At 35.0% G+C, this 14,726-nt stretch overlaps 1 protein-coding gene across 3 annotated transcripts in view; it reads right to left on the reverse strand.

The window, feature by feature from the left end:
* Positions 1–14,726, reverse strand: part of ORC5 (origin recognition complex subunit 5) — a 70,075-nt gene that overhangs the window by 31,022 nt on the left and 24,327 nt on the right. For 2 of the 3 annotated variants that reach the window (XM_055137204.1, XM_004602122.2), the window contains 7 exons: positions 13,861–13,991; positions 13,280–13,328; positions 13,102–13,192; positions 7,491–7,543; positions 5,658–5,770; positions 4,576–4,623; positions 2,611–2,721 (listed from right to left, as the gene is read on the reverse strand). In XM_055137204.1, the coding sequence (XP_054993179.1) occupies positions 2,611–2,721; positions 4,576–4,623; positions 5,658–5,770; positions 7,491–7,543; positions 13,102–13,192; positions 13,280–13,328; positions 13,861–13,991 (596 nt within the window). The remainder of the gene's footprint in view (positions 1–2,610; positions 2,722–4,575; positions 4,624–5,657; positions 5,771–7,490; positions 7,544–13,101; positions 13,193–13,279; positions 13,329–13,860; positions 13,992–14,726) is intronic. The other variant, XM_055137197.1, reaches the window with a different exon arrangement.

The raw sequence follows: 14,726 nt of genomic DNA on the forward strand, positions 1-14,726 counted from the left end.
ATCAGCAACTTCCTGTTTTAGATTATTTATACTTAGAACATTGAGTCATTCTCTCATTTTTGAATAACGGATATTTCAAATGTATAAATTAGAGGCAATTTTTAAAAAATCCTATCCATTCCCACAGACTGGTTGCCTTTCTCTTTTCTACCCAATTCCCATATGATCTTTCAACATTAATTCACACTGTTCAACATTCATTCAGTCTGATGTTATACTGTATTATATACAAATAGTAATATTTGCAATATTATTTGTATATTCACCAAATCACCACATTTGCATATTTATCAAATTACCAAACTTGTATATTTATCAAATATACAAATGTATTTGTATATTTACCAAATTAATTTTAATTAATAAATTTAATCAACTGGAGCAACAGCACAGCAGGTAGGGCGTTTGCCTTGCACATGGCAGACCTGGGTTCGATTCCTCCATCCCTCTCGGAGAGCTCGGCAAGTTACCGAGAGTATCTCGCCTACATGGCAGAGCCTGGCAAGCTACCCGTGGCGTATTTAATATGCCAAAAACAGTAACAAGTCTCACAGTGGAGACGTTACTGGTGACCACTCGAGCAAATTGATGAACAAGGGGACGACAGTGTTAACAGTGTTACAATTTTAATTATTTTAATTTTTATTAAAGAAAGCAGCTGATGCACAGAATGCCTAAAAGATGTTCCCCAGACCACAGTTTACTTATATCCTTAGGCTTTAATTAAGCAAATCACTGGTAACATCCAGATTTTTCCCCCCTTTTTTTGTGGTGAAGGGTACAGATGGAAGGGGGGTTGTGGGGTGGGAGCTGGGGCGGGAAGAGCATGGCATGAGGTCTCCTAAGCATGAGGCTGGAGAAGGCTTCTCCCAGCAATAGTCAGCTGTCAGGGCTGGAAGGACTGGGTATCTTCCCTCAGCCCATGATGCAATGCTGTGTGGGTACACGGCAGGCTGTGTGATGTCAGGGGCCTTCCTCAGGGACTCACAGTTGCAAGGCATATGCCTCATACACTCTGAACTATTTGCAAGGGGGGAAAAATTGAATTGTCCTCTTTTGTTTCTACAAAGGTAATCTGGAACAGCCTAGAAACAGTCACATGTGAAGGAAAAGCCTTTCTACTTTGCTTACAAGCATAGCATGCTCACCTTTCTTAGGCTTCATTCTCAAAGATTTACTTGTGTCACATTAGGATTATTAGACCTATCTGAGGCTCAATTCCTCAGCTTAAAGGTCATCAATACCAGTTTTTCATTCATAATACTGCAATAGCAACCCCCCCTCCAATGCTATTTGTAGAAATAAATGGAAAAGTGCAATTAAAGATTGATTATAAACAGCACTTTAAGAACTGAATTAGCTTGCCAATGCAACTTGCCAATCTATTTACATGGTCCAATAATGGACTAGACATCTTCCTTCAAAAATAGCATAATCACGATTTTGCATAAACTCCAATCTGTATAAAAATTATGTAATGTTTGGGCTGGAGAGCTAGCACAAAGGTAGGAGCACTCTGGTTTGATCCCCGGCAACACATGTTGTACCTGGCCATGGCCAAAAATGATCACTGAGTATACAGAGCCAGGAGCACGGCCGGGTGCGGGTACAACCTCCTCCTCTGCAAAAACCACCTACCTTTAAAGCTGAGAATATTACAAGGAAATTTAAAAGTAGCAATCAACCTTAAACTATAAAGTCTAAACATTCATTCAGGAATCAACTTACATATAGACAACATACAAATAACATTACTTAGTTATTTACCTACCTAAATATGCATTAAAATTAAGCAATGAATAAAATATTCATTGCAATACAACTTTTTGAATACTACTTTTGTTTTCTACTAGGTCATATTATTTTCATTTTTGTGCATTTCTTCAAACCACGTCTTAAGCACTATTTTTCTATACGATTTACAAAATCTATAGTAATTATATTTTTATTAAGTGGGTTTTTCTTAAGATGTCAACTAAAATATCCCATTCTAGGGATATTTTATGGATATCCCATTTTAAAAAAACTACTTTCTTTAGAAATTTTTGTTTCATATTTTTGTGCTACTGCTGCCATCTAGTGAAAATTCTTAGAATATAAACATTCTAGAAAATCTATCACATTCTTTAAAAAGGGCAAAGTAAATAGATATCCTTGAGGAAAAGGGATTATGGATTATTAGAATTTTCACTAAATTTGCCTACATAATTAAGCCATTTAATCATGAAGTTACTTAATGACAATTTGTTTTAAAGAAAGCCAGGAATATCACAGGTTTTTTTTTTTTTAATCAAGCTATGCCTATGTAGGTATTTAGGAATACCCTCAAAGGTTTTATATCTGGAGCTTTAAATTATTTAGTAAGGATGCTGGTCACTATACAGTTAAAATAGTGCTGTACTCTAAAGACCTATATTCCTATATATGGGTACTTAGGAAACCCTTAGAAACCGAAATTTGGAGTTTTAAGTTATTTATCAAAGCTACTGTCCATTGTATAGTTAAAATAGCGTATATGCTCACCAAAAATCTAAATGACAGAAACTTATCAATAATGTATTTGAAAACTTCTATGAAGACAGTGATAATAAATCACATCATTAAGTTTACCTGGGAAAAGATATTTGCTGTTGGAAGAACTCTACTGTCCACAATACTATATAATATTGCTAATAATCTGTCTAGAGGAAATTGTTTTGGTCCAAGGAGATGATTGCTTGTCTGTGGAAAAAAAAGAACATGGATTTTCTTCTATATAATACATTCTGTACTATAAAACCCCAATAACGATAAATTTATATCACATACAGTTCCTTAAGAAAACTGAAAAATATTTTGCAATTTCTAGGTTGAAAACTTCCTAATTTGATTATGATCTCTTTTAACATCTTCTTCAAGAGGTTTCTGACTTAGTACAAACAAAATTAAAGGAAAAAACTCACAGATTGACCAACCAGATTTGTCCTGAACGTTACTCCTATTGGGCTGTTTTTATTTTGTTTGGGGCTACCCCCAGGATCTCTACTCCCAGCTCATATAGCTCAGGGATCAATTGTGACAAGATATGCTTGGGGACCATATGGTGCTTAGAAGGAAGCACTATCCAGAATTTGGTGTTTCTATTATTTTCATAACCCAAACTTACTTGCCTTATTGCTCCCTTCTCAGTGGCCTTGGAGCCCCAGAGTGATAAAACAGAAAAGCATCACCCAACTACACTGGAGGCTACTATCACCCTACTAGACTATCCCAGCACCCCATTGGGAAACACTGGACCAGACTAATCTGGATCAATTCAGATAAATCTCAAAATCATAACTTGACAAGTGGCAAATAATCTGTGATGTATGTTCTTTATGGATAAACAGTAAGTAGTATTATAAAAGTGATTCTTATACTACTCTACATAATTCCACTCTGTAATACTTTGAGGGATAATCCCGTACATTTTCCCTTGTGAATATGTGAGTTTCTCAAGGTAGGACTACTGGGCAAAAGTGTGTGGCAATGATAAGTGTTTGTCAACATTATTCTTTTGGAGGCACAGAGGAAGACAACATTTTTCAGTTTCTCCTGCAGTTATCGGAGGCTCATACAATGGTGTTCTGGAATCAGAATATTGGTCAAAGTGATGTGAGCTGCTGTCAGCCTGGCCTTTTGAACAACTAAATCCTTCATACTTCTTTTTCTTAGGTGGTATCTTTGGGGCCCTTCATGTTTTACCTGTGCCAACATGATAAGAAAGGGCCAGATAACTCATATTCAATTGTGTCATGAGAATGTATATACCTACTTTATTGTAGTCATTAATGGTTAGGAAGTTTGTTGACCAAATCTAAATACATTCATAATTACTAACTTTATTAGCTACAGTCAACCTACAGAATACCCAGGTTTTTATTCTCATACTTTATCACCAGTATTTAGAACCATCAGATATTTTTAGTTTACAAAATAAGTGATCTGAATAGTCATAATCATTCCTTCAACTAGTTTCAATCTTGCCCACACCCCTACCATCAAACACACCTTGTGTTTCTAATTCCCAAACTTACAGATTCCTCAAATCAGGTCAAATAAATTTGTTTGGGGCCTTAAGTTTCAGCCATCACTGATCTTCAGAGTAATCTGTGTATCTTCTTATTAGTACACAATTCCAAATTCTGAAGGACTCTGATTTGCTTAGTACTTATTAAGCATTTTTGAAATCCAGTAATGCTTTTCACATTATTATTTCATCAATGTGATTTTCACATTATTATTTCATCAATGTGATTTTCATTGTTTTTAAAAGACAACAGGTACATAGTATTTAATTAAAATTCTAAAGGGAATGTTCAGTATTTTCTAAAACTTGTCAATTAACTTTATTTCTAGTACAAGTTCAACTGAATACACCTTTCAACTGATCGACCTTTTGTCAATCTAACCAGTATAACAAATTACCACATTATGATAGTCAAATAAAACTATATCCAAATGGCTAATACAATTATGAGTTTATTTCCCTTATATTATTAAAAAAGTTATTAAAAAAGTTAATGTTTGCTTATCTGAGAAATTAAATATAAATACCTTTTCATGTTTCTTTAGAAAGTTGGTTTTTTTGATTTTTCCATGATGCTGCAATTAAGGAAAATAATTTTTACATAAAAAAATACTCCACAAAAAATTTTTTTCAAAACATGATACAATACTACTAATATATGCATCTCAGATTTTTAAATATTATTCTACTTTTCACATAAATTTAAATATCAATGTTTTAGGCTAATCTGATTTTGATCTTATACACAATTACTTCTCTTGCAGGTTAAAAAATGAGGTTTTAAAATAAAATTGTGAGAGGCCAGAGCATAGTGGATAAGGTGCTTGTCTTGCATGTGGCTGACCCAGATTTGATCCCCGGCATACCTTATAGTCCCCCAAACTCACGAGGAGTGATTCCTGAGTGTACAGCCATGAGTAGTAAGTAACCCCTGAGCACAGCCAGGTAATGGCCCCAAAACCAAATAAAACAAAATTGTGACATTTCCTAAAAGAATCTGCTTTATTGATTCATCATAGCATATTATTGTCATAAAAACAAAACTTCCAAAAATAAATGGATTTATTTATCCCTTTGTGCAGGTTGTCAATTCACATGAGACACAATGGTTGAAAACATTTAATGTTTTAATTAAATATATAGTTAATGTTGTGTTGGAGGGATGTATGCTTGGGAGTCAAAATAGGAGAAAAACCAGAAGTGACCTTTAATTTCATACCACTAACTACTGAAAAAAAAGCAATTTTATAACTTAGCACAACACATATTAATGAATACAATGCCATATTATTTTTAGAAAGAAGCCAATTTTCAGATGAGATTTCTCCAACTAATCTATGTACAGAAGAGGTTCCTGAATGCTCTAAATATACATACAGCAATAGTAATAGTAATATCATACAGCATGCAGAGCACTACCATGGGAGTTTCAGAACAAGGGAAGAGCTATCAATCTTAAAATTATTCCTCTTTTACATGACTGTTGTGTTGGAGGGATGTATGCGTAAAAAGTGTAATTATTGCCCTTAGAAATCTACAAGTGTTGAGAAATTTAAAAGTACTCCTGGTACCTCCAAAAGAAAGGTGAAAAGAAGGCAGATATACTTACTTTAAGGAAGAATCTCTTATCAGTTCTTGCTGGATTGTATGAAGCAAGGTATGCAGCAATTAAAATAAACTTGGAGTAATAGGGAAGTTCCACATGAGTATACGCAGAGAGACCTACAGGTCAAAATACTTCCATGAAAATATTTCATAGGCTACCATTATATTCGGTTCTTTTTTCCCCCACACCTAGCGATGCTCAGGAGTTACTCCTGATTCTGCACTCAGGAATTACTCCTAGTGGGGCTCAGAAGACCATATGAAATGCTGTGGATTGAACCCAGGTCGGTAGCATTCGAGGCAAATGGCCTACCCAATGTACTATTACTCCGGCCCCTAAATTTCTTAATTCTCCCATATAAGAGCAATATAGAAAAATCATCCCCTGACTACAAATTCTTATTTTATTTCAACTATGGTCCATGTAATTTTATACTTTATATTAATAATTATACACAAATTAGAATTCTTACTATACTGTTGACTGAAGGAGCCATACTGTTGACAGAAGTCTATTTTTTTTTAATTCCTACAGTGTCTTGCACAAAACAAAAAAAATCAGTAGATAAAATAAAGGGATCAGTCCAGCAGCACCAAAAGAAAGGAACCAAATACTTATGATTTAGCACATGTCAGACACTGTGCAATACTCAATCATCTCTGTATCTTTTCAATAATATACAACTATGCATTTTTTTCCCATTCTAGATGATGGAGTTGCTGGGACCAGTGTTTCTCAATCTTATTCTGACCTTGGGCCTCTTCCAATCTTGTTTTCATCCTATGGCTCCTCTGTCCTATCTGTTGACACCCTAGTCTCATACTGTGGATCCCATTTACACAATTATTCACCTGTGGTCCCCTTGAAATATCCTGCGGGTCCAGAGGAGCCATACGGTCCCCAACTAAGAAATGCTGATGCACCAGTTATTGCAGACTTTTCTAGTTCCAGCAGCTATTTCTTTCCTTTATATTACAAAGTGGAAATTATTTGTATAACATCTCAGTTTAGAAACCAAACCAACAGGACCTTAGTACTACTTTTCACTTTTCATTTCCTATCGCTTCATCACCCCTAGCCACTAATCTATTTGGGGAAAGAAAAAGAACATTTAAAATAAGTCATTTTAAGTAAAAGTGATATCCAAAGTGTTAAGTTTCTTTAAATAAAAACAAAACCACAAAGCTTAAAAATTGACAAACTGAGGGGGCTGGAGCGATAGCACAGCGGGTAGGGCGTTTGCCTTGCACGTGGCCGACCCGGCTTCAAATCCCAGCATCCCATATGGTTCCCTGAGCACCGCCAGGAGTAATTCCTGAGTGCAGAGCCAGGAGTAACCCCTGTGCATCACCAGGTGTGACCCAAAAAAGAAAAAAAAAATTGACAAACTGATATTCAGCCTCCAAATTTGATTAAAATAAAATTGGATCTGTCTCATAAAAATCATTAAATAAAATTGGTCATAGAGTTAATTTCAGATTTTAAGAAATATTAAACTACTTGGTTTCACATGATATACTCTAATTAGAAAACAGAAACCTAGCATTCAAATTTTATTTCCTATTACATCAGACTAGCTTCACTTATAAAAATCAACTAAAATACCATAATTTACAAGGTAAATTCTCTTTTAAACATTATTTACTAATAAATCCTTATTTACTTGTGTGGTGCCAGGGATGAACTCAGGATCCCACATACTCAAGGCACACTCTCTACCACCAAACCACATCTCCAGCCGACTAATACATCTTTAGAATTGACTTTTCTATCTCAATTCCTAATAATCAATAAATGTAAAGTCACTAGTAAATTTTTCAATATTTTCTTTTATACCTTTTACTTGTCCTGGATCTGTGTCATCTTTCTGTAGCTTTTCCCACTGTGAACTAGAAAAAAATAGAGTAGCAATAAAAAACTGAAAATACTAAATAACAACATATCTTAATACCCAGATGTGAATAATTTTTTAAATTCATATTCTAATACTTGCAAAATCACTAAAAAATATCAACAAATAAATGCTATCTATCATTCCATAAAACTCCCAATGTCCTTGTATGATAATACTAGGTATTACTGTATCACTGTCATCCCGTTGCTCATCGATTAGCTCGAGCAGGCACCAGTAATGTCTCCATTGTTGTTACTGTTTTTGGCATATCGAATATGCCACGGGGAGCTTGCTAGGCTCTGCTGTGTGGGCGGGATACTCTCAGTAGCTTGCCGGGCTCTTCAAGAGAAACGGAGGAATCGAACACGAGTTGGATGCGTGCAAGGCAAACGCCTTACCCACTGTGCTATCACTCCAGCATCATACTAGGTACAATTATTATATACAATTATTTCTAAATCGAGACCCATAGAGAAAGCTAACCAAGGACACTCAGCTAGTCAGTCGTGGAACTCAAAGCTAAATCCTTCAGAATGCCTGCGGAGTCTGTGCTATTTCTATATTCTACTCTGGTCTTCTTGCAAGTAAAACTACTAGGCAGCCTCAAAATATGATTAACAGTATGAGGCAATTATGACATGACAAATTAATATAAAAATTACATATAGTGAAAAGACTACTTAAAAGACCTAAAACACAGATCCTTAGTTGTATGACCATGAATAGATAAATAACTTCATCAAATAAGGGGAATTTATATGCACAGATTTGTAAGGATTCTGTCCAATTTTAAAACTCATACAATTCTTAAAATACTAATATAAGAATAAAGGCAAAATTAGGACAATTGAATACCAAAAATCAAACCCTACAGGTTCTGCATATATATCGACAAGTATAGCTGAAAATTCTGTGACTATATAATATGGGAACTTTTGAGAGGCTACTAGAAACCTTGTGAAGAATAGACTAAGAAAAAAGTTGACTTTCAAGTGAGATCATTTCCTTTACTTTATAGGTGAGTAGCACTTTACAAACTGTAAAGCACTTTACATACATAGTTTTTACAAATGAAAATAACAATAGATTTTTGTCACTTAAAACATTAGAACCCTTACTTTAAGACAGTTTCAAATGATGGGCCAGACAGGAGTACAGTGAAGAGTAGGTGCTTGCCTTGCACATATCTAACCTGGGCTCCAATCCCCAGCACTACACAATGTTCCCAATCCCACCAGGACTGACCCCTGAACACAGAGACAGGAGTAAGCCCTGAACAAAGCTGGGTGTGAACCCCAAAAAATAACAAAAAAGATAGCTTAAATCAAGAAGACATATTTTTATATATCAATTACCCATTTAATGTTGCTGCTTAAATTCCCCAAAGACAACCAGGTAAAATTGGTCCATCTTTAATGGTAAGGGCAGTAAGCAATATTTATGTAATGTAATACCTATTATGAACCTCTCACAATGTATTTCTGTTAAGTCTCATAAACTTGTGGAACAGATAATACCATTTTTTTCTTTTACTACAAATGATAAAACTGAGAGTCAGGGAAATTAACTCATTTGACCAACATTGCAAAGCTTTTATTGGTAGAAACAGCATTTAAACTGAGATCAGTCTAAGAACATCAATGCTTAATAAAAATAATAAAAATATACACATAGCAATTTTCAAATATTACAGAGTAACTGTTTTAATGAAGTTGAACAGGCATAAAATTTTTAAGATGAACCAACATACAATGCTAAGTCTTCATAATTTTGTTCAAGCTATTTATAAAAGCTATAAACCCAACTATAATAGCTGAGTCAGGAATCTGCCTTCTATGTTTTATTATTTTGTCTTCTCTATTCTGCTAACCCCAAGTATTTAACTTCATTTAGAAAATACATAATTATTATGATTTTTATAACAGCAAAGGTGAATGCTGAGTGGGGGTAATAGTAGCAGAGAAAAATAGATGAATCAGTTATCTTGAAGTAATTTGCACTTCCAAACAGCACAGTAGAGTATGCCTTTATCGTTAGGTTTAGAATGCCATTTCTCTACCACACTACTGGAACTTCTCACTGGTTCTTTATGCCACAATACAAAATAAAAGGGAACTAAGGTCAATATAAATGTGTGTGTATGCGTATGTGTGTGTATACACATAGAGATATACAAACATATGTATGTAAATATATATAATACATGATATTAAGATAATATATATTATTGTAAAATAAGCAAATCAAACCCAAAACTTAAACTGTCCTAAATTCCAAAACTTGTTTCAAAAAAGACAAAACAACCATATTTTAAAAAGTCAAGGGGTTGGAGAAGTAATACAGCAAGTAGGGAGCTTGCCTTGCCTGCAGCAGGCCAAGTTCAATCACCAACAGTGCGTATATTTTTTTCCTTAGCATTATCAGGAGTGATCCCAGAACACAGAGCTAGAGTGAGTTCTGTAGGCCAAAAACTCATTTTCTAAAGATACCCAGTGGTTTCCTAAGACTTAAAGATTATCTAAAAGGGATTTGTAGCTTAATCTAAGTCTAAGACTCAACCACACACACACAAAAAAACAAAAACTCAAAAATCAAGGGGAATATGGAGATAGTTTGGAGATGAAGAAACCAAGTTCAACCTGAGCACCATTTGATGTGTTCCTAGTAGTGCCAAAACTACCACACCCTTGAAGTTACATATCACTGGAACCGTCTGGTTCAGAGGACAAAGTACTATTAAGAGTGGCCCTCAGATATTAAGCACTGCTTGGAAGAGGCCCCCAAAATAAATTCAGTAAGTTAACATGACTATGTAAATAAAATATACACTTTTTATCAGCATTCTTCAACCTTTCTACACCTGCAGACTGCACCAGTCAGTGGACAAGTGGCTGAAGACCATTGTCTTATATCAATAAATACAGGTGAGTGTGAATGAGCCTATCAGAGAACAAAGTTTCCAGGCTGGATTTAACCATGCTTATTTTTCTATGCAATAACTTTTTGAAAAAGGAACATTAGAGATTATCTATTAACTGCAAAGTGGAAAATGGTGGCTTTGTATATTTATAAAAATTAAGTTACAAGTTACATTTGGGTTAGGAAAAGAGTAAAAGGAAGTAAGAATGGATTGGGCGTTTATAATATTATATTATTTAGATTATCTATAGTTTTAACTTCTGAATTATTCTTTGACACTTTTCACCTACACTTACTCATTAAAAAATAAGTGAGTTTGTTCTATTTCCCTTTTCTCTTTTCTCCCCTTTTCTTCTTCACCATTCTAAAGTATATTAGTCCTACCTTGTCAGAAGATGTTATATTTACATAATAGTTAATCTCTTTCCCATCCATATTTTAGTTGTGAGTAAATTAAATTCAGTAATTGTCATTCATTCTTTTGTAAAGTTTGCCCAGTAACCTCTGTTTTGTTAATGCAACCAGTCTTAGAAAGTGCTTATAATGTTCCCTAGTTCTTACTCTAAAGTGTTCTTCTATGACCCTGATAACCTGACTTACAGTTGGTTGAATATAAAATTCCTCCACTGATGTTCAAATTTCTTAAAAATATTGCTATACTTGCTGTCTTGATTTTTTTCCAGATTCACTTCCCTTTGTAAATGACTTACATTTTTGCTCAAAGCAGATTTTTCTTACCTTTAATTTCTCACTTTCCCTTCCCTGTTGTTTTTTCAATGACCAGGAGTCACACAATTGGCTGTGATGTTTGAGGGGGGCCGCATATTCAAGCTGTGGTACTCTCACACACATTGGAGGCATTGTGCTGAAAACCACACACTTTTGGCACTGGGGTTCATGCTAGACATGAGGGTTGATACCAGATAAAACTTGCAGCATTGTGTATGCAAGTCAGGTGCTCCTCCACTGAACTATTTCTAGTCTTTCCCTTTATTCAAACTAAAAATTATTACAAGGAAATCTCTGAAAAGAGATCCTCTAAAGAAATCCAATGGATTTCTAAGATTTAGAGGTTGCCTATTTTTTTTTTTTATTTTGGGTCACACCCGGCGATGCACAGGGGTTACTCCTGGCTTTGCATTCAGGAATCACTCCTGGCAGTGCTCAGGGGACCATATGGGATGGTGGGAATCGAACTCGGGTCGGCCGTGTGCAAGGCAAACGCCCTACCCGCTGTGCTATTGCTCCAGCCCCTAAAGGTTGCCTTTTAAAGGGACCTGTAGCTTTAACTAAAGATCCTGAGGTGACATGATTATTCTGTATTATACATATGCCGGATATTATCACAAAGATAGAAAAGACAGACAGTCAAAGACAAGAGAACGTGAAATGTCACTTCTCTGTGCTCTGTGCCCATGACACTCTGTGCTCAGGTCACTCCAGGGTACCTGAAAGGACTGTATGGGGTGTGAAGAACTGACCTTGAGCTGGACGCATGCAAAGTAAGCAGCTTATCTGCAAAACTATCTCTCCAGCCCCAGTGCTGTTATTTTTTTTAATGTCCTATATTCCTTGGCAATTTTGATATAATCTAATAATTGTAAGGTACCATATTATTCACACATCAATTTCATATATATCACTTAAATCTTCAAAGAAATATCAAAAATGAAGTTTACAGGTTTGGGATATCTTGCTAAGACCACAAAAGACAGAAAATGGAAATTAAATGCCTAAGATGGATATAAGAACCATGTTCTTTTCAAATCACTATGTACCACAATATCTCCTGAACAGTTTCAGTGCTATAAAAATTTAATTCTAAACAAATAAAGACGTGTCTTGATTTATAGAGTTCTTTAAACTATAGAGTTCTTAAAACCTAAAATTTTACTCATATTTAAAATTGTCTTTAATAGAGGCAGGAGTGATAGCACAGCAGGTAGGGCGGTTGGGCGTTTGCCTTGCACGTGGCCGACCTGGGTTCAATTCCCAAAATCCCATATGGTCCCCTGAGCACCACCAGGGCTAATTCCTGAATGCAGAACCAGGAGTGACCCCTGTGCATGACCAGGTGTGACCCAAAAAGCAAAAAAAAAAACCAAAAAAAAAAAAAACTGTCTTTAATAGTTTTTATTATCCATTAACATATTTGATAAGCTAAACAAAGCAAAGCTAAAATATGTCTCCGTAGTTTGCCAAGTTGAAAAAAAAATAGCAACTGCTAGATAAATGCCTTGTTTCAAATTGTGTAACACATTGGTTAAAAATTACATTGTCATGGGGCCAGAATGTACAGAGTAGGCTGCCTGCCTTCGACACAGCCAACCTAGGTTCAATCCCCAGCACCCCATATGGTCACCTGAGCCTGATAAGAGTGATCTCTGAGCTCAGAGACAGGAGTAAGTCCTAAACACCACTGGATATGGCCCCAAAACAAACAAACAAACAAAAATGCACTGTAATTCCAAAATACAAAATGATTTCAACTTTAAGAGCTTTCATCAATGTGTAGAAGATAAAGGAAATATATATGTACATAATATACATGCATATCCCCAACATACATAAACAATATAGTTGATAGTCCAACTAGAGGTAAGAAAATAAAACACATACCAAGTAGAAAATTACCTTGAAATTTCCCTTAGATAAACAGTCTGCATGGCTTTCTTCAAATGAGGTTCAATATTTCTCCAGAGTTTGCGAGTATCACGTTCACTTGCTACCCCAAAGGGGAGAAAATTTTAAAAATGTATATCTATAGAATTTATTTTCAAAAGAAATATTAATAAGTAAAATTATAAGTTACCTTCTCCTTTAAGCACAGGTTCACAATATTTAGGAAAATTTAGCACTGCCTATAAAAAAAAGAAGAAAAAAATTGATTTATCTATTATATTTAAGAAATTTTCAAATAAAATTTGATTACATTTCAGACAAACCTGTTTTAATTCAAATACTCAAGCAAAATGTTACTGCAGCAGGGGCCAGAGTGGTAAGACAGTACAGCAAGTAGGATGCTTGCCTTGCATGAAGCCACCCTGTTTTAATCCCTGGTACCCCACATGGTCCCCAAAGCCTCACCAGGAGTGATCCCTGAGTACAGAGCCTGAGGTAATCTGTGCCCCCCAAAAAGTTACTACATTTTTATAGCAACACTGAAAATATTAGTAACGATAGTGAAACAACATGTAAACTACTCTTTAGTTGGCTAAATAGGGCCCAATGAATTTTTAGATTTTTGACCTCTTATTCATGGTCTACTAGCTTCAAAACCTATAACCAAATTTCTAGAACAAAATTTCATTTCAGTTTTTAACCTATCATCAAATTAATACATGGAAAAGTATTAAAAATACATATGTATGTAAAAATTTAAAACAAACTTACTAGATGTCTGAGCTCTTTCAAATCGCGACAAACAGTGTAGAAAACTCCAAGAAGAATGTTAATATAGGCAGCATAAAAATCAGCTGAGTAATCTGGAGGATGATCGTGGGACAGTATCTTTTGAAGGTTTCCTGTTCACATCACAAAAATGAACTTACAGTGATTAACACAGCACACTAGTTATACCTTACAGCAAAAGTTTAAAATAAATATACAGGTGTAACTATAATAAGGAAATAATAACAGATAAATAAAAAGTTTAGATAGATATTACAAAATATTCAGATATTTGTAACAGATAAAATTATGAAACCTATGCCCAAAAATAATTCCTGAATGTTGCTTAAGACAACCAATGGCATCTAAAGAAAATATCAAGAACCTTATTGCCTTCAAAATCTGTACCAAGAATCTTTCATTATCTGTATTGCAAACTGTAAGGTCCAATAGGAGAGAGAGAGAGAGAGAGAGAGAGAGAGAAAAGAGAAGTGCTTGTTGGCAGGCAGTGAGATGGGGCTGGGGAGTGGGAAGGAAAATGGGACCACTGGTGGTGGAAAAAGTACACTGGTGAAGGGACTGGTGTTAAAACATTAAATGACTGAAATGCAATCATGAACAATTTTGTAAATGTGTATATCATTGTGATTCAATTTAAAAAATAATAGAAATAGATAAAAATCTCCTTTAAAAAACAAAAAATTAAATGACAAAAAAATCTGTATCAAGATAGCTCTCTATCAAATACACGGGGAAAAAAATGAAGGGTGGGGACATAGTGATAGTACAGCGGGTAGGGCATTTGCCTTGCTGACCCAGCATCCATATGGTCCCCTGAGCAATACCAGGAGTAATTCCGGAGTGCAGAG

Source organism: Sorex araneus, chromosome 1 (genome assembly GCF_027595985.1).
Source record: "Sorex araneus isolate mSorAra2 chromosome 1, mSorAra2.pri, whole genome shotgun sequence".
Classification (NCBI taxonomy): Eukaryota; Metazoa; Chordata; class Mammalia; order Eulipotyphla; family Soricidae; genus Sorex; species Sorex araneus.